The 26939-nt window shown below is 37.5% G+C and overlaps 1 protein-coding gene across 13 annotated transcripts in view; it reads right to left on the reverse strand.

The window, feature by feature from the left end:
• LOC145714947 (eukaryotic translation initiation factor 1A, X-chromosomal) overlaps positions 1–26939 on the reverse strand; it is a 795969-nt gene that overhangs the window by 714034 nt on the left and 54996 nt on the right. For 3 of the 13 annotated variants that reach the window (XR_014137080.1, XR_014137073.1, XR_014137072.1), the window contains one exon: positions 4170–4734. The exons of 4 other annotated variants lie outside the window; for them this stretch is intronic. Coding sequence is in view for 1 of the 9 variants with exons in the window: in XM_081794502.1 (XP_081650628.1) it covers positions 4657–4734 (78 nt within the window). In the remaining 8 variants the exon portion in view is untranslated. Of the gene's footprint in view, positions 1–3482; positions 7664–10100; positions 10235–26939 lie in introns of those variants that run through there. 6 more of the 13 variants (XR_014137079.1, XR_014137074.1, XR_014137075.1 and 3 more) reach the window with 5 other exon arrangements.

The following is a 26939-nucleotide window of genomic DNA, read 5'->3' on the forward strand; positions in this document are numbered from 1 at the left end:
TACATTGCAACCCAGGCCTATCTCGAGAAACAGGAAAAATCCCAAATACAAACTCCAAGAGCACTAGAAGCAGAACAACAAAGAAACTCCAAGGCCAGCAGAAGAGGAGAAATAATAAAGATTAGAGCAGAAATAAATGATCTAGATCAAACAAAACAAAAACAGAAACAAAAACAAAACAGTAGAACATATCAATGAAACTAACAGCTGGTTTTTTGAGAAGATAAAGAAAATTGTTAAAACCCTAGCCAGATTTCTCAAAACAAAAACAAAAACAAACAAACAAACAAACAAAAACCAGAGGACCCTAATAGATAAAATCACAAATGATAATAGACCTACCACAACCAATAAAAGCAATTATCCCAGAATACAATGAAAAATTATATGCTAACATACTTGACAACCTGAAAGAAATGGACAAATTCCACCCTTGACACACACACTACCAAAACTCAAATGGGAAGAAATAGAAAACTTGAACAGACCCACAACTAGTGAAGAAATTGAATCAGTTATCAAAAATCTCCCAACAAATAAGAGTCATGGGTCAGATGGTTTCCCAGGGGAATTCTACCAGACATTTAAAGCAAAGCTAATACCTATCCTTCTCTACCTGTTCCAAAAAATAGAAATGGAAGGAAAGCTTCCAGACTCATTTATGAGGCCAGCATTACCTTGATTCCAAAACTAGACAAAGACCCACTAAAAAAAAAAAAAAAAAAAAGGAGAATTACAGGCCAGTATCCCTGATGAACATGATGCAAAAAATTATCAACAAGATACTAGCAAATCAAATTCAACAGCATATAAAAGGAATTATTCACCATGATGAAGTGGGATTCATTCCTGGGCTGCAGGACTGGTTCAATATTCAAAAATCAATCACTGTGACACATCCTATAAATAAAAGAAATGATAAGACCCATACGATCCTGACAATAGATGCAGAAAAAGGATCTGACGAAATATAGCATCTTTCTTAATAAAAATCCTCAAGAAAGTCGGGTTAGAAGGAACATAAAAACCATATAAGAAAAGCCCACAGCTAATACCATCCTCAACTGGGAAAAACTGAGAGCTTTCCCCCCGAGATCAGAAATACAACAGGGATGTCCACTCTCACCACTGTTGTTTAACATAGTGTTGGAAGTCCTAGCATCAGCAATCAGATGACAAAATGAAATGAAAAGGCATACAAATTGCAAAGAAGAAGTCAAACTTTCACTTTTCACAGATGACATGGCACCCTACATGGAAAACCTGAAAAACCCCACCGAAAAGGTGCTATAGCTCATACATGAATTCAGCAAAGTCACAGGATACAAAAATCAATGTATGGAAATAAGTTGCATTTCTATACACCAATAATGAAGTAACAGAAAGAGAAATCAAAAAGTCAATCTCGTTAACTTGTACTAAGTTCTTGTATGGTTCTTGTGCTAAGAACCACAAAATACCTAGGAATAAACACAGGCAAACATGTGAAAGATCTGTATGGTGAAAACTATAGAAAACTAATGAAGGAAACTGGAGAAGACACAAAGTAATAGAAAAACATTCTATGCTAATGGATTGGAAGAATAAATACTGTTATGTCAATGCTACTCAAAGCAATCTACACATTCAATGCAATCCCAATCAAAATTGCACCTTCTCAAAGCTAGAACAAACAATCCTAAAATTTGCATGGAACAACAAAAGACCCCAAACGGTCAAAGTAATACTGAAGAAGAAAACCAAAGTGGGAGGCATCACAATTCCAGACTTTAGCCTTTGATCATCAAGACAGCATGGTGTTGGCACAAAAACAGACACATAGACCAATGGAATAGAATAGAAACCCCAGAACTGGACCCACAAAGGTATGGCCAACTAATCTTTGACAAAGCAGGAAAGAGCAGCCAATGGAAAAAGAGAGTCTCTTTAACAACTGGTGCTGGGACTACTAGAGAGCAACATGCAGAAGGATGAAACTAGACCACTTTCTTACACCATTCACAAAAATAAACTCAAATGGATAAAAGACCTAAATGTGAGACAGGAAACCATCAAAACCCTAGAGAGAAAACAGGCAACAACCTCTTTGAACACAGCTGTAGCAATTTCTTGCTCAACATATGACCAAAGGCAAGGGAACTAAAAGTAAAACTGAACCCTGGGACCTCATCAAGATAAAAAGCATCTGCACTGCAAAGGAAATGATCAACAAAACTAAAGGCAACCAATGGAATGGGAAAAGATATTTTCAAATGACATATAGGATAAAGAGTTAGTATCCAAACTCTATAAAGAACTTACCAAACTCAACATCCAAAAAACAAACAAAAATGAATAAATGGGTAGAAGACATGAATACACACTGTTCCAAAGAAGACATCAGATGGCCAAGAGACACATGAAAAGATGCTCAACATCACTCATCATCAGGGAAATACAAATCAAAACCATATTAAGATAACACCTCATACTGCTCAGAGTGACTAAAATTAACAACTTAGGAAACCACAGATGCTGGAGAGGATGTGGAGAAACCCTGTTGCAGTGTTGGTGGGAATGCAAACTGGTGTTGCCGGTCTGGAAAACAATGGGGAGCTTCCTCAAAAAAATTAAAAATAGAACTACCTTACAACCCAGCAATGGCACTACTTGTAATTTATCCAAAGGATACTAGAGTGCCGATTCATAGGGGCACATGTACCCCAATGTTTGGAGCAGCACTTTCCACAGTAGACAAATTATGGAAAGAGCCTAAATGTCCATCAACTAATGAATGGATAAAGAGAATGTGGTTTATACAACAGAATACTACTTGGCAATGAGAAAGAATGAAATCCTTGCAGCAACGTGGATGGAACTGGAAGGTATTATGCTAAGTGAAGTAAGTCAGGCAGAGAAACACAAACAGCTTATGTTTTCACTCATATGTGGATCTTGAGAAACTTATCAGAAGACCATGGGGGAGGGGAAGGAGGAAAAATAATTACAGAGAGGGAGGAAGGCAAACCACAAGAAACTCTTAAATACAGAGAACAAACTGAGGGTTGATGGGGGGTGATGGGGGGAGAGGGGAAAATGGATGATGGGCATCGAGCAGGGCACTTGTTGGGATGGGTGCGAGCACTGGGTGTTGTATGTAAGCCAATTTGACCATGAATTATATTTTACAAAAAGAAACATTTTTCCACATAACCTCTTTATTATAAGTATTTTTGATATTGCAATAAGAGCAATATTGCCCTGAGACACACAAACAAATTTATTTTACTTATAACAGTGTCTTGTTACTTTTCCTCTCCCACTTTTTAGGATCTTGTTGATGCTAGATCTACTGCTCTCTGTTAAAGCCTTTTACTTCATGACTATCTCACAGGTCCAGACATTCTAAATAAAATCATATGTATTCTACTAATATTACTATGGAAATGTATTTGATATTGTTTAACCCAGACTACTCACATAAGATACACAGATAAGTTAACTTTATATTCAGAAACCTAATTCTGTTTTATTTTAATTAGTGATAAATTCATTGCACTGTTAAAAATTGGGGCAAAACACACATTATGTAAAAATAACCATTTAGAAAGATACAATTCAGGACTATTTGTATCTTTGAAATGTTGTACAATATCACCTCTCTAGTTATTAAACATTTTCATCAGCTTAAAAAGAAACCCTTCATATAGTATTTTCCATTCTCCTTTCACCTGGCCCATGGCAACCACTAACCTGTGGTCTTAAAGGTTATGCTTTTTTTAAAAAAATACAGGTTTCACAGATTTAAGTTCCAAACGGACAGAGTTTTTAAAATCTTTTGTTTTATTCATTGTTTACACTTTTCTTTTACCAGATTTTATGCTACTGGCAGCAATCTAGAAAGAATTGTATTTACAAGGAAGGAAATCATTTTTAGTTCAGGGTCTAAATATAATTATGTATGTATTTATTTAAAAGATTCTGTAAGAATGAGGTTTTGCAGATCTCATATTTTTGTCAATATCTCAGTTAACGTTATTTGGCCTGTTTTATTTTAACTGAATATATTTCATACAGTAAGAAGGAAACACTCTGTCTGAATGTTACCCTTTAATTGCTAGGAGACCAGGCATCTTGTGATGTCACAACTACTGAGGTGGAGAACCATTGTGATGGTCTGGATACATTACCTGTGTAGGCACGCCAAAGCAGCAGCTGAAGCTGCAGTGTTCAAAACCATGCAGATGACAAACATAGCTGAAAGAAACCTTATTTGAGATGGCACATGTTTCTTCAGAAATTCAAGATGGTTCTCCTAAAGATGGATCAACTAATTCTGCAGCCTCTGTTAGATCTCCTTTGTGGGATCCCACATTGACTGGGGATTTGGACCTAAGGTCTATGATTGAAGAAAATGCTTTTCAGGCTTTGTCAGGAGAATCCTTAATAAAAAGACCACGATACACATTTTGTGTCTCTGAACCAGACGAAGATAATGATTTTCTTTCTCTGACTTTTCCCAGAAAACTTTGGAACATAGTTGAAAGTGATCAATTCAAATCAATTTGGTGGGATGAGAATGGAACTTCAATAGTGATTGATGAGGAACTCTTCAAGAAAGAAGTTCTGGAGAGAAAGGCCCCTTTCAGAATATTTGAAACTGGAAGTATGAAGAGTTTAGTTCGCCAGCTTAACCTGTATGGATTTAGTAAAATGCGACAGAGTTTCCAAAGATCTGCTTCTCTGGCTGATTTTCTGGCAGAGGAAAAAGAAGTATCTGTTTTAAGCAAGGTATTCAAAAATGTTATTGCTTATATATGAAATATATAAAATTTTACTTCATACATCAGTAAATATGTTCATAAATATAGGCTGCAACTAGGTCTTTAAAGTTATATGAAAAAGTTTAAAAATACTTATTAAAAATTAAGGATACCTTAGGCATGAATCATTCAGCATTATAAGAAACTGTGCTAGCAACTTTGACCTTTATCAATAAACTCCTATCTAAATAAGCTACTGAAGCCATTTAAAGTGGTATTCACTGTTAGTTGTAAGTAACAGTTACATTTTCACAACCATAATTAAATGTTTATTTCCAGTAAGTAATTTTTTTAAAATACTAACAATGTACATGTATTATTGATGACTTTATGTGATGAAACTAAGTCAAAATTTCATAAATTAAATCTGTTATCCTCTCTTGTATCTTCACTGAAGAATGTCACTAAATAACATTCTCCTTTGGTTTTAGTTACAGTTCTATCATAATCCAAATTTTAAACGAGGCTGCCCTCAACTTTTAGTAAGAATGAAAAGAAGAGTCGGGATTAAAAATGCTTCCACAGTATCACTAGTTCAAGATTTCAACAAGAAACCATGCAGAGCTGAGGGTAATGTGCATAGTCCTAATTCTGGTTTTGTTGCTGAAACTAGTGGAGAAAGGGCATTGTCAACCTCCACAAATTTAAATGTGCCCCTGATAAGGAAGCGTCCTACTATCCAGAGAGTTGCTAATACAACTGCCCCCATGAGAAGTGATCTTTCTCCACCGTCATCAATGTCAGCTAGGCCGTCAGAACAAATGGTAATGGATCAGCATGCCATTTTAAACCAGTTGACCACTTTTCACATGCATTCACGTGACAGCTACACTCAAGCAAATGGCCACATTGTGAACTTTGTTACAACTACAACTGCTACATCTCAGTATGGCATCATATCTCCCTTACAGAACAGTTATTTTGGAACAATGGTGGAGCCTTGCACTTTTCCAACTAGATATCCTGCTGTGTCAGCCAGTGAGGTTCGTTTTTCTAACCCTCAATCACCAAGCAACCAATGGTTCTCAATGCCAATGATAGCTGATACTTCTGCTGCCTCACTTGCAACGTCAACTCATCAACCGTCTTCATCCTATGTACATCATCCTGATTACAAGTGATCTATCAAAGGACTACCAGATAATACAAGAAAACAAAGATTAAAATTTATTGGCAAATGACCAAATACGGAAATTCTCTTATTTGAACAATAAAATTACATGTTCACCTTTATGGTTTCATTTTGTTTATTTTTGAAATAATTTAGAGTAAAATCCTTTGTTATTTATTTATTGTACTTATTGGCCATTTGATAGTACTACTTTGACATGCCTCCTAAGTAAATTATGCCTAATCAGCTTTTTAAAAAAGACATGAGGAGCAAAGGAAAAGAAGCCAAAGTTATGTAATTTCTGAAGCAGTCCACGATGAATCAAATAAAGCCATATATTAGGATGACAGGGAAGGGATACATGTAAGTGAGCTCTAGAAGAGGCAAATACAAAGAATTTAGTATTCTCTCAATTACATTCTCCCAGTCATGTAGAAGAGTCCTTGGATTTTAGTTGGTAAAGGTTGTCTTCATTAAAAAATGCGTTCATACTGGAAAGCATAGCATCTTCTCACTAGTGCAGCAACCATTATACATCACTGGAATAATAAAGATCACATCATGCAGTAATGAATTGCAGCAATCAAGGTGTTGTATAATTTTACAATTGGTATTATCTAGGACCTGTTTGTTGCTCTAGTGATCTCAAAACATTCCAGCTTGTTTGTGCCTTTATTTCCTTCTCGCATGTGTTCATCTTTTATATCTTCTAATATAAACCTTTATGTTGTTTTCTTGTTCCATCCAAAGCCTATTCCATGCTTCATTCCTTATGCTGTTATTTAATGCCTTGTTGATTCTGAGCCCTGAAATTCAGCACAGGTAACAAATCTATTAAAGAGGTGACATCTGTTCACCTTAGTAGGTTCACATGTTTGTGTTCACCGTCCATTTTGAGCTATATTTAGACAATCTCTTTTTAGCTATGCCAATTCTCATCAGACAAATTTGGCACCAGCTCCTTCCTTGGTTAGAAGTCTCTCTCTTGAGTTACTGGACTACTACTTTCATCAATCCAGCATATGCATCACCTCTTCCAAGTTGTTTCCTGTCAAATGCCTTTTCCTAGTCAGTCATGGACATCAGTACAGACTGATCACAGTGACTCCCATACAATATATTTTTACATGTATGTTTCTGAATGAATGGTGGCTTAAGCCAATCAAAATTATTTTTGTAACTCCTATGTCCTTCACTACTGCCATAATTCGTAATTTTCTCTTTACTCTTCACTGGAAAGTTTCTTAAACGGTAGATCACAGTAGTGTACAACAGTATCTAGTACACTAGATAATAACTTTGACATAATGAAACTAGCATCACTCCATACACTGTTAGTTTCCTGTTATTTGACCGTTATGCAAACTTGATACTTCGGGTAATACCACTGTAAAGGACTTTATCCTTTCTGTTTCACTGAAATATATGTATTATTTCTCTGCCTCTCTCACCATTTCTTCTCCAACTTCAGCTTTCACAAGTCTTTCCCTGAGAAAATTTGTGATACACTTACCAACTCTTTATGTATAGCAGTATCACAACTATTGCACTGAAGTGCATTACTGACGAAATTCATCCACTTAGTCCTATGAGATAGCTGAGACTGCGATGGAATACAGATCCGAACATCCAGAGGTCCCAGATGGCAACACATTTTTGTCATCGCACACCATATACATATATTTTCAAATTGTGCCCACACAGGAAAAGTTTGGAACTATTGCTCCATATAGGAAATCCTGACTTCTTCCTGGGGTTTCATGACAATAAAATGGTTATCTATGCCCATTAAGTCTTTAATCATTAGTTTTCGTTCTCAGATGTTTAATTATAGAGAATATAGTTCAACAACATGTTTAATGTACATGAATGTTTCAAGAAAAAATTGAGTCCTAAAATAGTAAAAAATTTAAAAAAAGATTTAAGTGGCATAAATGGAGAACATTGAGACAACCAAAAGAAAAATAATAGCAGGATGGAGGAGATGGTTAGAATATGGAATTGAATACAGCGAGAGTAAATCCAGAATAAGGTGTCAGATAAAAAAAAAGAATGAAAAGTAAATGAGCAAATGCAGAAAACAGGTAAGCATGACTTCACTATCCTTTTCCTACGTGCCCCAAGTCTTTCTACCCTCAAGTATAATACAACATGGTTTCAATATAATCCTCAAGTCACAGAATATCTTAATTTACAACTTATTGTAAGGTGTCTTGAGATTGAGGACAAAGTATATCTTTTAAACATTCTTCTTATTTAGGTTCTCACGAGTTTAAAATCACTCAACTGCAAAGATAACTTCCAACATTTGGCCCAAAAAGAATACTACAGCTGTTCTATGGAAGAAACAAACATACTATTCCCTATGCATCCCATAAGTACAACTAAAATTCTTGGGTGTTACGTATAAAACAAATTTTGTAAAAAGACTCTGAAAAGTGGAGAAAACAAGTATATTAAAGAGGAACTGAGAACCAGGGCATGATGAGATGGTAAGTTCCCTGGATTTGTGTGTGTGTGTGTGTGTGTGTGTGTGTGTGTGTGTGTGTATACAAGTATGTCTTTGTGCTTGTGTGTGCCTGTGAGAATGTATCTTTAAGTGTGTACCTAGATTTTCCTTTTGCCTTTTGTATCACAGACTTGGTCCTAAAGAAACCCAGAAATGCAAATAGGCACAGATCAAAAATACCCCTAATAAAGACTGCTTTCTCCATTCAAGGTTAGGAAAGGGGTGTCTTACAAAAACAGAAAACTGTTAGACAATAATACTATAGTTTATCCAAGCACAAAACTCTGGACAAACTTCTCACCAAAGCCAGCAAAGCCTAAGTCGGACCTTAGAATTCCATTGCATCAAACAATAATAAGGGCCCCAACTCATCGCTGGGGTAGTACCAGAAAAGCCTGAGCAGAGAACTGGCGTTTTCAATAGTTCCATGTATTAATAAGGCACCCCTCTTTTCTTAGGTACCAGTAAGGCCTGCAGGGAGTAGGCCACTGCTTACTCATCAATAATAAGTAGCTCTCTCCCCTCAAGTATCAAGAGTAGCCAATGAGGAAATCTGGAATTCCGTCCCCACATGGCAGGACATCAGTTTCCTGTTGGAGTGGTATCACATAGCTAGCTACAAGAGAAGGACATTAGAACAACATCCAGAGTTTCAAAAAATACCCTAAATTTCCAAGTTTCAAATAAAAAAAATCACTCATTGTGTCAAGAAACAGAAAGCTCTCAACCTGAAAGAAAATTTAGAAGTACCAACAGAGAAATACCAGAGAACCAGTATTAATCTGACTAAGGCTTTAAAGCTGCCATCATAAAATGGCTTAAATGAGCAATTTTGAACATACTTGAAAGTAATGAAAAAGTAGAAAGCATAAGTATATTTAATGTCAGAAAAAAAGAACCAATGGAAATTTTAGAATGCAATGTAATACAATTAATTTATATAACACTATCTGAGCTGGTGCTAAATGTATGTAAAGCAATCATTTAAGACAACTATAAACAGCAGAGTGCTAAGTGATTTAAAATAAGGTGTCTACATTTCACTCAACCTGGCAAAAAAAAAAAAAAAAAAAAAGGTCCAGAAAACTACATAATGAAATACACACACACACACACACACACACACACACACACACACACACTGTGATAGCTAGAACAGCCACTAAAGAAGATATACAAAGAGAAACAATGAAAACAACACTCTAAGTATATAAGAAATTCATTTCAATATAAAAATACGTTTTAAAATTAAAAAATGGAAAAACTATACTATGCAAGCATTAATCAAAAGAAAGTAAAAGTAGATATATTGAGAACAGCTGACATAAACCAGAGAAAAGAAAATTACCAGAGATTAGAAAACAATATTACGTAATAATAAATGAATAATTCGTCATGAAAAACAGCAGCAGTCTGGAATGTTTATGAACCTAGAAACAGAGTAAATAAGTAAACCTTAAAAGAACTAAAAGAAATAGATAGTACAGTTGAAGAGTTGAACATTACTCTCTGAATTCAGAGAGCTAAGCAGAAAAGCAGCAAAAATGCAGAACTCAACAACACTATCAACCAGTGCAATATAATCCACTATTATTGAACACTCTCTCTAACAGACAATATTTTTTTTCAAGGGACCATGGGACATATTCATGATACCATAAAACAAACTTCAACAAACCTGAAATGCCTGAAATCAGGCAGTGTGTTGTCCAACTCCATTGGAATCAAAGTAGAACACAGCAAGAGATAACAAGAAAATTTGTTGCATACTTGGAAGCTAATCCATGGGTCCAGCAATAATCTTTAGGTAAGCTAAGGGTGAAAGAAGAAGCAACAGAGGAAATAAAATAATGCACTGAACTAAAAAAAATAAAATAAAATAAAAGTACAACATATCAGATCAGATGCAGGCAAAGCAGTAGTAAGAAGAAAATTTATGACATTAACTGCAAACATTAGAAAGGAGGAAATGTTTCAGTTACTAAACTCCCTCTTCAAGAAACTAGATTGAGAGGAAAATAATCCAAAACAAACAAACAAACAAACAAACAAACAAACAAAGGAGATAAAATAAGTTATCAATGAAACACAAGAGAGAAAAATAGGAAATAAAATGAAACAGAGCTTGTTCTTTAAAAAGAGAATCAGGGGCATCTGGGTGGCTCAGTCTGTTAAGTGTCTGACATTGGCCTAGGTCATATCTCATGGTTGGTGAGTTTGAGCCCCTGGTCGGGCTCTGTGTTGACACCTTGGAACCTGAAGCCTGCTTCAGATTCTGTGTCTCCCTCTCTCTCTGCACTTTCCCCCTTGTGCTCTCTCTCTCCCTAAAAACTAACATAAAACATTAAAAAATAATAATAAATAATTAAAAAAAAAACAATCAAATTGACAAACCTGTACCAAGACTGAAAAGAAAAAGAAGGGACTTTAGTAGTACAAACAATGAAATGGGATAGTACTACAGACCCTGCAGACATAAAAAAGATAAAAGAATTGCTATGAACAATTGCACGCATATAAATTTGACAAATTTGACAAACTTGACAGTATACCTCAGTTATCCAATATGAAATACATACCTAAAATAGCCTGGTAACTTTTAAAAGAAATATCCAGACTTAGATAGTTATGCGGGAGATTTTAAGAATTAACGTGAAATCTACACAATCTTATAAAAAATATAAGAATCTACGAAACATTTTAATAATGAACATCAATTCTACACAAACTCTCTCAAAAGATAAAGGGAACCCATCCCAATTAATTCTATAAAGCCAATATTACCCTCAAGCCCAAATTAGACAGAGTGGAACAAGAACACACTCAATAACCATCATGACTAGAGAGGTAAAAATGTTAAAATAGTTATTTCTCAATATAGAAGTATAAATACACACCATGATCACAGGGGTTTATTTCTGTCATGCATGGCTGGTTCATTATTCAAATACAATACAGTTTTCATATGTAGTCTATAATGTTAACAGATTGAGAAAAAATACATGACACACCAACCAATTCAGAAAAAACTTTGACAAAATTCCATACTCATCCATTATTTAAATACTTAACATTTTAACTGTGAACAGAACTTAAGTTCCTCAACTGGGTAAAGAACATCTGTAAAAAAAAAAAAAAAACAAAAAAAACAAAAACCAAAAAACTCTACAGTAATTTTATAAATAATGGTGAAGGACTGAATGCTTTCCCTTTAAAATTGTGAATGAAACAAAGTTGCCTCACATTCCCATTTACTAAACAATGTCTTACAAGTTCTAGTGAGTACACTATGACAAAACATAAAAGATATAGATATAAATATTGATACAGATATCCTGATATACATCAGAAAAGAAGAAACTGAACAATCCCTGTTTTCACATGACATGACTGGATACTTACAAAATCCCAAGAATACCCAAAAACTCCTGGAACAATGAGTTAGCAGTCAGAGGACACAATTCAACATACACAAATTGGGTTTCTGATGACAAAGGGCTGATATTAAAAATACAACACTAATTATAATTGATTTTTAAAAAGCAAATAGGTATAATCTACCAAGACATATAAAAGACGTTGAGACTGAATACTACAAAAATTATGAACACTATGGAGATATACTATTATTTATGGATTGTGCGACTCAACATATTTTGAAAATAATTGATTTTAGTCAAGCTGGATTCTTGATTTACATGTTTATTTCAATTCTTTTATAAATCCCAGCAAGGCAACAGTAGCTACAACACCGGACTGGCCTGACAAAGAGCTACCAGAATAAAGAGCTAAGAAACATAAATACATAAATAAGCATGTCCAAGCATTTTTGGACAATGTTGTAAAAGCAGTTTAATGCAGAAAACACTGTCTCTGAACCAAGGGAACAAATGAATATCTGTAGGGAAAAAAATCCTCATTAAGTCTCACCTAATTCAACAAATATGTCAACTGAGATTCAACACAAAGTATAAAACTATACAATTCTTAGGAAAAACCATGAGAAAATTTTCAGGCTCTACAACTAAGTAAAATGCACACCAAATGCACAATACATATACTATGGGGATAAAGTGATAGGAAAAAAATTTGTAAGCTGATTTAAAAATATTTTAAAACTTCTGTATCTTTTGAAGATTATATTAAAAGGATGAAAAGCAAAATTACAGACTAACAGGCAATATTCACAAACCACACATCCAAAAGTAAAGGAAAGCAACTGAATATTATAAAGAAAGGAAGGACTGACAACTATTTAGTAGACAGATTCCTACGTTAGGTTTCCTGATAGAGATCAATCTCTATGAAATCGGTATTAATCACATAAATAAATAGAGAATTTTAGGCACTATTTGATGATCAGATGATTATGTTTTTGTTTACTGTTAATATTTTTCCTTAACATTTACTATTACTATTCTTTCCTCCCAAAACATGAAGTATATAATAATATAACCTCATAACTTACATGTAGAAGTGATTTCCTTATATTTGTCTTTAAAATGATCCCTATTAATATTTCAGATTGTGTATAAAACAAACACTAGTTTCTACCTTTTCTCCTCCTTTTGTGAGGTGAATAAAAAGAACTGGAATTGAAAACATCCATCCATGATGGTCTTATGTATTTGAAAACATACAAATGAGACTCAAGAGGAAAGCACTTTATGGGGTGGGGGAGATGTATGCTTCTTTCTATCTGGTACATGTCTAACATTATATTAACAATCTTGCAGTGCTAATAGTATGTTTACATAAACAATTTGTACTTCAAACCAGTTTTCCATTTTCTAATGTATATCTCCAATTCTTGAAAATAGCAAGTCTTCCTTAATGAGTGGAGGGAGAAATTTTAACTCATAAAGAAAAAGTATAGGGAGTAAATTTCATATATGCTTACACATCATCATTGAGTTTTTGAAGAAACTGCAATGTCACAAGCCATATTATCTTATCAGCCTAGGAATCAGACATTAACTAATTAATTGGCTAATCAGAATTAGCCAATCCTCCATTACAATTAGAACAAAAGCATGTGATAGAGCGTTCAAGAATCCCTAGCATTCAAACACATATTTAAGACTTCAACCTGGGAGTGCACTACTTCATATTGTGGTGAGGGTAACCTGAAGTTTGGCAAAATCACCTGTAATGGATAAAGTATTCCAAATTATGCTGTCAGCAAGTGAAATGCCAACATCTTGTGCTCCGTGGAACATAAGTAAAGAAAGATTTTGCTCTAGACTCATTCTGTGTCACGGTTTTGGAGATTATTTCAAAAATGTTAGCAGTTAGCCTCCTTCTGCCCACAATTCTGTAGAAGTTAACCAGTATCATTTTCTTTCAAATATTCAGCTCTATTTGTGACAAATGTATAATCACCTAAGTAACCATGACTTCAATGACTTTGGGAATATAAGAGCTCACAAAATTTCCCTAGCCCATGAGGGGACATAAGCCACCATCTAACCAATCCATCCCTCTAGAAGGCAATCCCATTTCCATTTCCATTTCCAAGGCTAATTTTTTTCTTAATGATAGCATAATATATTAAATAAAATGTGCAAAATCTGAAGTCTACAAATTGATGAATTTTTTACATGTCACTAATTGAGCCACTCACCAAATGTTAAAAACAAAAACAATTCCATATACCAACTTTTCTCCCATCTGCACACCAGATGCAGAATATAGCTCTATTCTGTCATCTGAGCACCAGATTAATTTGCATATTCTTAAGTAATATATGGATAGAACTAATTATGAGTCGAGTTTCCTTTGCTCCAAAACTCTTCAGTGACACTTTCACGTTGTCCAATGCATCAAAAAGTGCTTTTTCATTGCTGTATGATTTGCCTATGATATATTACCCTTTAAATGGTGTCTTCTTTCTTATATATTGTTAGACATAACTGATAGTATTCAGGGCATACCCACAAATATCATAATACACAGATAATTTCTCTATTAGTGATACTGCACTCTGATAGGTACATAATGTCTAGTCAATGTCTTCCTGTAATGTTGGAAATTATTAGAAGAAGATCAACTTCCAGGCATGACTAAAATGCCAACACTATAATCTCTGAAACTCTTTCCAGGAAAATGCAAAGTAAAAAATTATTTTCATAACACTAAAATGTTATTATCCCTTTTTACTGTACTGATGGTTGCTTCTACTGATGGTGCAAACAACTGGTAGTTTTGAGACTTCTGGCTCCCTACCAAACAGGAAATAAGACAGCAGCACCATAAAAGATGGAGGGTCCTAGATGTCACCATAGGAAGACACTAAACTGACCTCATCCATGGACACACTACATATGGAGCAAATGCTCCTAAAGAACTGACAGTTGCCTGAATAACTTTCACAAAACAAAGGAAAAAGAAACCATACAGAGAGACACAGAGACAGAGTAACAATGGCAACCTCCCTTACAAAGTGAACTACAGTGGGGAGGGAAAATACTGAGGGACCCACCCAGAGTCACTCAAGATGAACATAAGAAACCAGTTACACATAAGAGAAACTCCGTAAGGCTATCAGGTGATTGTTCAGCAGAAACCCTGAGGACAGAAGAGAGGGGCATGATCTGTTAAAAATGATGAAAGGAATAAATGTAGAATACTCTACCTAGCAAGACAGTGGTTCCGAATAAGTCAGATAAGGGATGCCTGGGTTGCTGAGTCGGTTAAGCGTCCAACTTTGGGTGGGGTCACGATCTCATGGTTTGTGGGTTCGAGCCTTGCATTGGGCTCTGTGCTGACAGCTAGGAGCTTGGAGCTTACTTTGGATTCTGTGCCTCCACCTCTCTCTGCTAGACCCCACTCGTACTCTGCCTCTCAAAAAAATAAATAAACAAAAAAAAAAAAAAAAAGAAAGAAAGAAAAAGAAAAAGAAAGAAAACAAAACAAAAACACAACAAAACAAAACAAACAAAACAAAAAACCCCAACCAACTAAACAAACAACAAACCCCAAAAAGTTCAGATAAAGAGTTGACCAGACAAACAAAATTTAAACGAATTCATCTCTGCTAAAACAGACTTACAAAAATGTTAAAAGGTAATTCTTTAAGCAGAAAAGAAAGGGCTGTAACTAGACTCACCAAAATTATGAAAGCAAAATTTTCACAGGTAAAAGCAAACAAATAAAAGAGTAATAACAGACCAATTATGTATAAAGCTAATATAAAGGCTAAAATAACAAAAGTAGTAAAAAAAATTGTATCTAAAAAAATAGCTAACAGACATTAAATACAAAGGCACAAAATATGATACGATATACATAAAACACGGAGGAGGGGAGTAAAAATTTAGTGCTTCTAGAATTAGTTTTTGAAGGCGTTAAGATGGTGTAGTAGTACGGGGACCCTGAGCTTCTCTTGTCCTGAAACACAGCTAGATAAGCACCAAACCACTCTGAACACCCAGGATGCTGATCTGAGGCTTAACGAAGCAATCTGCATAGTTTGAGGTACAGAACTTGGAAGGTATGCAGTGTGGTGAGGTGAACTCAGAGAGAGAAGAGCTGCAGAGCTGTGAAACATTAGGAGCCATGTTCATGGAGAGAGGACAGAAAGAGAAAGAGAAAGGGGGAGAGTGCAGCACATTGGGATCATGCAAGAAAAGCACCGCCCCCCCCCCCCACCCCAAAAGTAGCTGGAGACAGAGAAAGAAAAGAGTGAAAATACTTACAGAAGACTGGACAAAAAATATGCCTAAAACCATTGACAGGAAGGAGAGCATTTCAATACCACCAGAATTCTGTAAATAGTGGAGCACAGAGTCTGAAGGTTCAAAGCTCAGAACCTGGCAGTACTCTGGTGAGGAAACAGGTAGAATTCCCCAGGAGTAGGCAGTGGAGTCTGAGGGCTCTGTTTCCCAGGAGGAGAAGTGGTTTCCCCTGCTTGGAGCACATTTGATAGAGGTCATGCAGCCTCCCCACAGGCAAAAGTCCTAGCAGGCCCCAGAGAGCAGCCAATGTTTACTGATATCGGAAAAAAAGATGCTGAAGGTCAGCAAAACCTGGCACCAGTTGTGTGTTTGTGACTCGCCATAAACACATGGCCTCTGCTGCTGTGTGATCATGCAAATGTTTTCAGGGACAGGCTGACACCGGGTCATTGCTGGGCAAGAGCAACCCCAGAGAATCAGAACAGGTCTCTGAAGTGTGGGTTTTTGAAACACAGCCCCATCTGAGATAAAACTCTGGAGGAAGGTGCCACCTGGCAGGCAGACAGCATGGACATGGACAGGATAGAGGCAGGGCACAGATGGAGGCCTGAGACAAAGGAGGGATGCTTGATTGTGGGTGGGTAAGGGGATGGGGTCCTGCACCAGAGACTAGGGAGCTAGGTGAAGTAATTTTCACTTCCATCACATGTGCACACACACAGACCGACCTCAGTGAGCTAGGCAGAGCCACCAAGGGCAGACTGGAGCTGTTACACCAAATCCTGCCTATCCATTCACTCTGGGCTCATCCCCCAGAAGATCAACCTGCTTATCACTCTACAGTCGGTATGCGGGAAACTGGATGTAACTTCATTAAGGTTTAAATGTGTCTGTTGGTTTGTTTATTCGTTCATTTTCTTTGCTTCTGTTTTTGCTTAGATTGTCTTATTTTTTCTTTCCCTTTCTTGGATACAGAAAGAATAAATTATTTTTTATTTGTTAATTAATTAATTAGTTAATTAATTAATTTTTAAATATTTTTTTACACTTTTATTTTTCTTTAGCTTATTTTATTGTTATATTATTTAATTTTTTTATTTTTAAATTTTTGTAACTTTATTTCCCTTTCTCTTTTTTACAAAACTATTCTATGAAGCTTCTCTCAACAAGCAGACCAAAACACACCTAGGGTATAGTTTCCTTTATCTGATTTTGTTTTTAATTTTTTAATTTTAATGTTTCATTTTATTAATTTTTCACCTCAAAAGAAAGAACAAGAAGAAATGACAGCCAGGGATTTGAAAAAAAAAATTTATTATGTTTATATATTTGTTTTTTCAGAGAGAGAAAGCAATCCAGGGAGCGTCACAGAAAGAGAATCCCAAGCAGGCTCTGCACTGAGAGTTCTGCAACGCAGGGCTTGAACTCATGAACCAGGAGATCATGACCTCAGCCAAAACCAAGAGTCAGATGCTTAACCAAGTGAGCCACCCAAGCGCCTCTATGCCCAGGGATTTAATCAACACAGGTATGAGTAAAATGTCTGAACTAGAAGCTAAAACCATGACTATACGAATGCAAGCTGGGCTTGAAAAAAAAAGCATATAAGACACCAGGGAATGCCCTGATGCTGAGATAAAAGAACTAAAATCTAGTCAGGCCAAAGTTAAAAAGGCTATATCCACAATGCAATCTCGAATGGAGGCCATGGTGGCAAGAGGATGGATGAAGCAGATGTGACAGGAAGGAAGGGGGGCGGGGGGTAGTAGGGAGGAAGGAAGGAAATTAAAAAAGGATGGGTTGCTGGAAGCTGAGCTATCCCAGCCTGAGTGGCAAAGCCCGGGGCCGTGGACGGACTGGTGACTGCGGGGCGGCCCACGGACAGGGAAGCTTCTGGTCCTCCCACTTTTAGGTAATTCGGCCTTAAAACTGCCTGGGGTATTGTCTGTTGGGGAATTGCCCTCGGCAGGCCCCCTGGGAAAAGGACCAGTAGGGAAGAAAATAAGGTTCAGCAAGAAATAGTGCGGCCTTACGTTTAGCCCTTGCCATCTCCTATGGAGACTCCTCTACTTACAGGAAGGATAGCCTCATACCTTTGCCAGCAAAGAGGGTCTGTAAAGGAGACACATATGCATGTGAAAGCCTCACTCCAGCAACTAAGGAGTGTATCTCTGGGCACAGGTGACTTCAACCCCTAGGCTCACCTGGCCACCCCCCCCCCCACCCCCCACCCCCCCGCCGCCGGAGACATTCCAGATGATGAATGAACCTAGCTGGTTAAGCTACAGAATGGTTCATTGGTTCCTAGGTGCATTGCATTGTCTCTCTGAGAATGTATGAGGTATGGGTTTCCAAGCCTTTTTCGGCCCCTTTCTGGCACGTCGGACCGAGGCAAACCCTTTGTTCTTCTGGCCTCATGTGGTTAGGAGGTCGTGTCCCTGTAGCTGTTCCACTTGAGGTGTTGAGAAATGGAGGGCCTTTCATGAGAACAGCAAAGCAAATGCTTTGTAGATTATAGATAAATGCAGACGCATAATGGAATGATGTAAGAAATTAAGCTATAATCAAATGGTATGCGGGAAAGTTAGGGGAAAATTGCCATGTTCTTACTTACAGGTTGATGACACATAGGAACTTTTTCAAAATTAGGTAATGTTAGAAAAACATAGATGACGTATGTTACAAGGAAATCACTCGCATATATAATGCCACGTTTGCTACAATAAATCGGCCAGTTCAACACACTGCTGTTGTCTGTGTCCATTTTTATTTTAGTTTTTTTTTTATTTTCTAGTTTTTTATTTTAGTTTTAGTTTTTTACTTTAGTTTTTTATTTTCTAGTTTTTTATTTTAGTTTTGTTTCACTTTCATCGACGCCGTTCTTCCTTTGGGAACCCCTGGTTGCTGGAGCTGGTCTCCGGCAATGGATGGTTAGGAGATGGATGAAATAAGTGAAGAGATTGGGAGGTACAAGCTTCTAGTTATGAAATAAAAAAAAGCTGGGGCACGTGGATGGCTCAGTCAGTTGAGCATCGAAGTTGGGCTCAGGTCATGATCTCACAGCTTGTGGGTTCGAGCCCTGCATTGAGCTCTGTGCTGACAGCTCAGAGCCTGGAGACTGTTTCAGATTCTGTGTCTCCCTCTCTCTCTGCCCCTCCCCTGCTCATGCTCTCTCTCTCTCTCTCTCTCTCTCTCTCTCAAAAGTAAACATGAAAAAAATTTTTTATAAAATAAAATTAAAATATAGTAAAATAATTAAAATAAAATAAAATAAAATAATACAATAAAATAAAATAAAAATAAAATAAAATATCCCAGGAATGAAAAGTACAGCAGAACTAGGAAAGGACTCCATTTACATCTGAAACTAACATAACATTGCATGTGAACTTCATGTCAATAAAATAAAATAATAAATAAATAAATTGCTTATAAGTACCTATATCCTCAAATGTTCTTTTAACCAGTTTTCACATGTTTCTGATTACCTCCTTAATAAATGAGTTAATAAAAGACAGTACTCTTCTGTGCTTACAACAATCTATGAATTCATCATGATATATGATCAATATATCATATATATTCATATATGATGAATATATATCATATATATATATTTTATATATGATATAAAAGCAGTCTCCACGTAAAAATGACTTAACAAGTAAAAAAGCTTGGTTTTATTAATTGACTAACCCATGAATACACATCCTTTTTCCTTTTTGGTTCTGTGGTTGCATTAGGGCCCTCAGGCTATATTTGTCTAGGCAGCCACACATGTCAGTTTTTGTACTGAGTTTTTGCACTGAGTTTTGCAATGTTGTTGTGTAGCCTATGCCTATGGATATGGTTAAGAGTACATAACTAGGAAGGGAAAGAAGGAAAAAGAGAAAATTTATTTCCCACAGGGTCAGAAGAAGTCCAGATGGAATTCCTAAAGTTCTTAAAATGTTGCCAACAGCATGATGAGAATTCAAAGTCCCATAAACTCCACAATTCATAAGGAAGTCAGAATTGAGTGTTTTCTGGTGCAAGAAGCAGCGACCCTCCTGCAGTTAGCCAGTATTCTATCAGCTGTTTATGAGTCTGTCTTCAGCAAAAGTAACTTGGATACCCTTTCTCTGTACAGGGAAATTCAAGATTTATTACCTAGAGGAGATTTATTACAACAGAGGAGGAGGTAAAATAAATGAATAAATAAAGTGACGAGGAATAGGTGGTAATAGGAAGAGGGAAGAAGAAGGGAAACATTCTTTTCCCCTAAAATCCACAAAACCCATGCAAACACACCTAATGACCACCTGATGAAATGCCATGAAACAACAATCTGAGGAAAACAGAATTATCATTATACATATGTTACTTGGAAAATAATGCTTCTCTCATAGCCCTTCCCAACTTCCAACTGCTAGACTGCTGACTATGTAAGTCTTCCCTCTGCTAGTCTAACTGTATGAGTACTGGTTTTTCTGTGGAGTTGGGGGGGCAGTAGGCGGTGGTTGTGTTTTTGAGAGGCACTAACAGTGCTGCAAAAGACAAGACCACCAGTCTTGGAATGTTACAGTTCAAAACTGAGAACTATGTACTCCCTATCATCAGTTTTACAGGGTTTTCACAGGCATTCACTCATTCCCCCAACCCACAACTGTCATTGAAGACTGACACCAAGATGTTAAGAGGAGATAAATGGCTTGCTTGTGAAGGTGGCTAGTGACAAAGTGAAAAAGGAGCAGCAGTATTGTACTTAGTTCCACAAGCCCTCCCTCAAAGCCAAAACTCCAAAAGCCTAAAGGCTACCATGTTACACACGTGAAAACATAATGCTGTACAAGGTTACATAGCTTGATAGAAAGCTTTTATTTTTATTCTTCTCCCTTGCCCTTTTCTTCCTGATAGGGAAGGGCTGACAACCATTCAGGCGAGAGAGAGATCTAGCAGATACTTAGAGGACTTTCTCAATGCTAAAAAAGGATCATCGTTTCATTTTCAAGTGCCATATGCGGTAATCCTCCCATGTGGGCATACCACATGACTCGACATGACAGAAGGGTTCACTCACAGAAAGAGTCTCAAAGGCATCAAAGCAAGTTCAGTTTGAGGGAGGAAACTGAGCAAAACTAAATAGTAGCACATGTTTTCTACATGTCCTCAACCTCACTGATCATCTCGCATACAGTCCTTCCATCAACTGTCAGTTCCATTCACTGTTAAGGTACATACTGGAGCCTCGCATAGATAAACAAACTTACCAGGATCATAAAAGTAAAGGAAGGAAGGAAGCATAGCACAATCAGGATTAGAACTCTTACTGTGGCTCAAGTCAATTCCAGTGATGGGAGTGCTGGAAAAGGAACAAGACTAAATTTAACTTTATCTGTTGTTTGACACTCCTGGTTTCTCACATAAACCACCTGAAAAAGTATGTGTTCTACACAGCTAGCTTTCTTTCTGGCCAGCCACTGTAAAGACAGAGTTTGTGCACTCTGAACCTTAACACAGGAAGAAACAAAGAAAAACCGAAAAACCAAAAAACAAGTAAAACAAAAACCTGTAAGTGGATGCACAGCCATTTTACATTTTACATTGGGCCTTCTTAAAAGGGAATGAAAATATTAAAGATCTTACCCTACCAATGGCAAAAATGTTGGAAATTTTGGTGGCAAAGGTATTGCTACTGGCATCTTTTCTATGTGCTGTACTAAATGACCAGCATGTCTTTAGGTTGGTGATTACACCAAAATGACCAACTTTGAACCCGCCAGTCATTATACACACAGTGCCTAGAGAAAAAGAAAGACAAAATGGGTATGGGTCATTTTAAATTAACAAACAGAGTTCACTAGGAAAATATAAAGATGGGGGAGCATAATTCTAATCCATTCAAAAAAACTGGGTAGAGCACAGTAACAACGTAAATGCGCAGTCTACGGCACAGGCCACGTTGCCCAGGAGACAAACTAATACATTAATGTTTTATTTAGCACAGAACGAGCATGCTTTTAAGAAACGCCCCCTCTCCCAAAATCATCACCAATAAAGTGTCAGCCACAAACCCATATGCATGCCCTTTTATAAATAGACACACGATACCAAGTTAGAAGTCCCTTTTAATTAACCAAAAAAAAAAAAAAAAAAAAAAAAGTCTAGTAACGTAAGAGACTCCAGAACAAGTTGGAAATTGTGTACCATTGGAGTAAGATACAAACATAATACACTTGTCAATCAATCCCTGGGAAAATGATGGATATGGGGGAAGGGGGGGGGGGGACAATTCAATCTAAAGATTTTAAGAATGAGACTCTAAAATGGAAGGAAAATATAATGCACTGATATTCTAACACAAAGACATCAACTGATGCAAAATGCAGATGGCAACAGAAATCCAAGGCTGGCTGAACCTATGTGAGTTCTGGTATGAGAGAGGCCACAGAAATAAAAAGGATGGAAGGTTTTCGCCTCCCACTGGCAAGACTACTGAAAATCAAAGAAATACCAATTGATGATACATTATGTAACTGATTTTATAAAAGTTCTTGTATTACATTTTTTCCATATGGTATGGATAACTCCTCATGCTCAAGTAAGTCAGGAGAACTAAGGTGCCCAAAGAATATCTAAAAGCTAAGAACAGGAGGTGGATCCAACATGGCTGAGAAGCAGGAAGACTTGAAGTTCCCTCATCCCTCAAACACAGCAGTGTTGAGGGCAAAGGACTTTGAATTCCAAGAGTCCGGGCTACAGAGTGACAAAGACATTTCCAAGGACCTGGCAGGGATAGATACATGACTATGAACTGGGAGAGATAAAATGGTCTGTGTAGCCATGGATGGGAGGGATCCCCTTCTGCAGAGAGACAAAAGGAAGAGGAAGAGAGGCTGGGAAAGTGTAAGACTGCACCTGAGCAAGAGAAAGACCACCGACCAGGACGGGCAAAGATCCAATTTCTAACCGTGGGGCTTTCTCTGGCCTGGGGCCAGCTGCCCTTTTGTGCACGTGGGGAGAAGGGGATTCAGTCTCAGCCTCACTACCTAGTTCAGAGACTCAGTCTGGAGTGGGAGAAAGCAATCCCCTTCTTGGAGTGCTGTGGGAAGAAGGTTTATAACCGTTCAAAGGAAAATGACTGCCTGCACCCGCCAGCCAGAGGCAATATATCAGTGGCACAGACTGGCGCTTCCTTGGAACTGGGGCGCATGCAGGGGGACCCTTTAAGACATCAAGGTTTAAGTCCCAGTCAAGTACCAAGGAGATGTGGGAGTCAGTGGAGTGGGACAAACCGCACACAGCACTGAGGCAATGCAGAGTGGCTCTTCCCTGGAACCCACGTGTGTGGAGGGGCACCCCTTAAGACATCAGTGTTTAAATCCCAGCTGAACGCCAGGGAGGTATGGGAGTTGGCAGAGCAGGACAAACAGCCTGGTTCACGCACACGGCACTGCAAGGACGGCCTAACAGACTGGTTTGGGACACTCACGCCGTGGAGGAGAGACTGGGGTGTCATCCTTTTTCTCCCCATCACTGATAAGGTGGGGCTTCAGGGAACAGACAGTGGCCGCCCACAGTGGAGGCGAGACCCACCGACACCGAACCACACACCTCCGTGCCTGGTAACTGCATCATCTACCAGAGCAGGATTGGCATTGACCAACCAGACAGCCCCTCCTCCAGACCAACACTGCCACCAGTTCCAAGGCACCCAATGGTTTTGCATTTCCTGATTTAATTTTTGGACATTTCTTATTATACATGAATTTTTTTCTTCCTTTTCTCCGTCTTATTTCTTCCCACCTCCAGTCTGATTATTGTTGGTATGTTTCGGCAGACATATTTAATCTATTCTCTTATGCCTATTCTACATGTCCTTCTTTATTTTCTTCTCTCTCTCTCTGGATTAAGCCCTAGAGTTTCTCTGCCTGCTCAATTTTCTTTTCTTTTCTTTTCTTTTTTCCCTGCCTCTCATTTCTCTTTGTATGGGTAAGGCCTCTTCTACCAACACCACTCCCACCCCAAAGATTGGCTAGAACTGGTGTTTTGGGTGTTTTGTTTTTTTTTAAGTTCTCTTTGTTCGTTTCCTTTTCCAGGGGTACATCAATGAAGAAATCAAAGCCTGGTGGGGGGTCCAAAACATCATTATGAGTAGGGAGATAAAGCAACCAGAGTCACAACAACAGAGAGCACTTAACAGCTCTCCAAAAAACACCTCCTGAAGGGCCACACCCTGGACAGTATATGACCCCTCTTGAATACAGCAGTGCTCACAGGTGCAGCAGACACATAACAAGCTTTTAAAACCCTTAATGAACAGAAAACTAGCCAAAATAATGAAACAGAAGAATTCTCCTCAAAAGAAATTCCGGGAAGAAATGACAGGTAAAGAATTGATCAAAACAGATATAAGCAATATAACTGAACAAGAATTTAGAATAATAGTCATAAGATTAATCGCTGCGCTTGAAAAAAGCACACAGGACAGCAGAGAATCTATTGCTGCAGAGACCAAGGAACTACAAAATACTCATGATGAATTAAAAAATGATGTAAATGAGGTGCAAAATAAACTAGACAGGGTGACAGTGAGGACTGAAGAGGCAGAGGGGAGATTAAGTGAAATAGAAGATAAAATCATGGGAGGAGATGAAACCGAGAAAACGAAGAGAGAGAGACAGGGGAAGAAGGTGCACTTGAACAAATCATAGCCGAGAACTTCCCCAATCTGGAGAAGGAGACAGACAATGAAATCCAGGATGCGCACACAACTTCCTTCAGACGTAGCAGGAATCAATATTCTCCATGAAATATAGTGAAGCTGGCAAAATACAAAGATAAAGAGAGAATTCTGGAAGCAGCTAGGGATAAACGGGCCTTAACCTAGTAGACAAACAAGGGTGGTGGCAGACCTATCTACTGAAAATGGCAGGCCAGAAGGGATTGGCAGGAAATACTCAATGTGCTGAATAGGAAAAATATGCAGCCAAGAATCCTTTATCCAGCAAGCCTCTCATTCAGCATAGAAGGAGACATAAAGATTCCCCAAACAAACAAAAACTGAAGGAGTTCATCACCAACAAACCAACCCTACCTACCAGAGATCCTAGGGGGACTCTGTGAGTGAAATGTTGCAAAGACCACAAAGGACCAGAGACATCACCACAAGTATGAAACCTACAGATAACACAATGACACTAAATTCTTAACTTTCAATAATCACTCTGTATGTAAATGGACTAAATGATCCAATCTAAAGATATAGGGTATCAGAATATATTTAAAAAAAAAAAAAAAAGACCCATCTATTTGCTGTCTACAAGAGACACATTTCAGACCTGAGGACACCTTCAGATTGAAAGTGAGGGCATGGAGAGCTATCTATCATGCTACTGGAAGTCAAAAGAAAGGTACAGTAGTCAAAGTTAAATCAGACAAATTAGATTTTAAACTAAAGGCTGTAAGAGATGAAGAAGGGCATTATGCCATAATTATAGGGCCTATCTATCAGGAGGAGCTAACAATTATAAATGTCTATGCATTCAATGTGGAGGCACCCAAATACATAACACAATAAATCACAAACATAAGCAATCTTATTGGTAAGAATGTGGTAATTGAACGGGGCTTTACTCCTCCACTTACAGCAATGGACAGATCATCTAGACAGAGAATCAATAAAGAAACAATGGCCCTGAATGATACACTGGACGAGATGGATTTGACAGGTATGTTCAGAACTTTTCATCGAAAAAACAGCAGAACACACATTCTTCTTGAGTGCAAATGGAACATCGTCCAAGACAGATCACATACTGGGTCACAAAACAGCCCTCAGTAAATATAAAAGAATTGAGATCATACCGTGCACACTTTCGGATCACAATGCTATGAAACTTGAAATCAACCACAGGAAAAGGTTTGGAAAACCTCCAAATGCATGGAGGTAAAAGAATATCCTACTGAAGAATGAATTGGTCAACCTGGCAATTAGAGAAAAAACAAAAAAATATATGGAACCAAATGAAAATGAAAACACAACAGTCCAAACCCTTTGGGATGCAGCAAAGTCAATCCTAAGGGGAAAACTCATTGCAATCCAGGTCTATCTCAAGATACAAGAAAAAAACCCAAATACAAAATCTAACAGCACACCTAAAGGAACAAGAAGCAGAACAAAAAAGAAACCCAAGGCCAGAAGAAGAAGAGAAAGAATAAAGACAAGAGAAGAAATAAATAACATAGAATCAAAAAAAACAAAAACAAAAACAAACAGTAGAACAGATCAATGAAACTAGGAGCTGGTTTTTTGAAAAAATAAACAAAACTGATAAAACCCTAGCCAGACTTCTCAAAAAGAAAAGAAAGAGAAGAACCAAATAGATACAATTGCAAATTAAAATGGATTTATCACAACCAATCCCTCAAAAATATAAGCAATTATCAGAGAATACTATGAAAAATTATATGCCAACAAACTGGACAACCTGGAAGAAATGGACAAATACCTAGACACCCACACACTACCAAAACTCAAACGGGAACAAATAGAAAGTTTGAACAGACCCATAACTAGTGAAGGAATGGTATCAGTTATCAAAAATCTCCCAACAAATAAGAGTCCTGGGTCAGATGGCTGCCCAGGGGAATTCCAGCAGACATTTAAAGCAGTTAATACCTAACCTTCTCAAGCTGTTCCCAAAAATAGAAATGGAGGGAAAACTTCCAAACTCATTCTATGAAGCCAGCATTACCCTGATTGTCAAACCAGACAGAGACCCCACTAAAAAGGAGAATTACAGGCCAATATCCTTGATGCACATGGATGCAAAAATTCTCAACAAGATACTAGCAAATCG

The sequence above is a fragment of the Panthera onca genome, chromosome Y (assembly GCF_046562875.1).
Source record: "Panthera onca isolate mPanOnc1 chromosome Y, mPanOnc1 haplotype 2, whole genome shotgun sequence".
In the NCBI taxonomy this organism is placed as follows: domain Eukaryota; kingdom Metazoa; phylum Chordata; class Mammalia; order Carnivora; family Felidae; genus Panthera; species Panthera onca.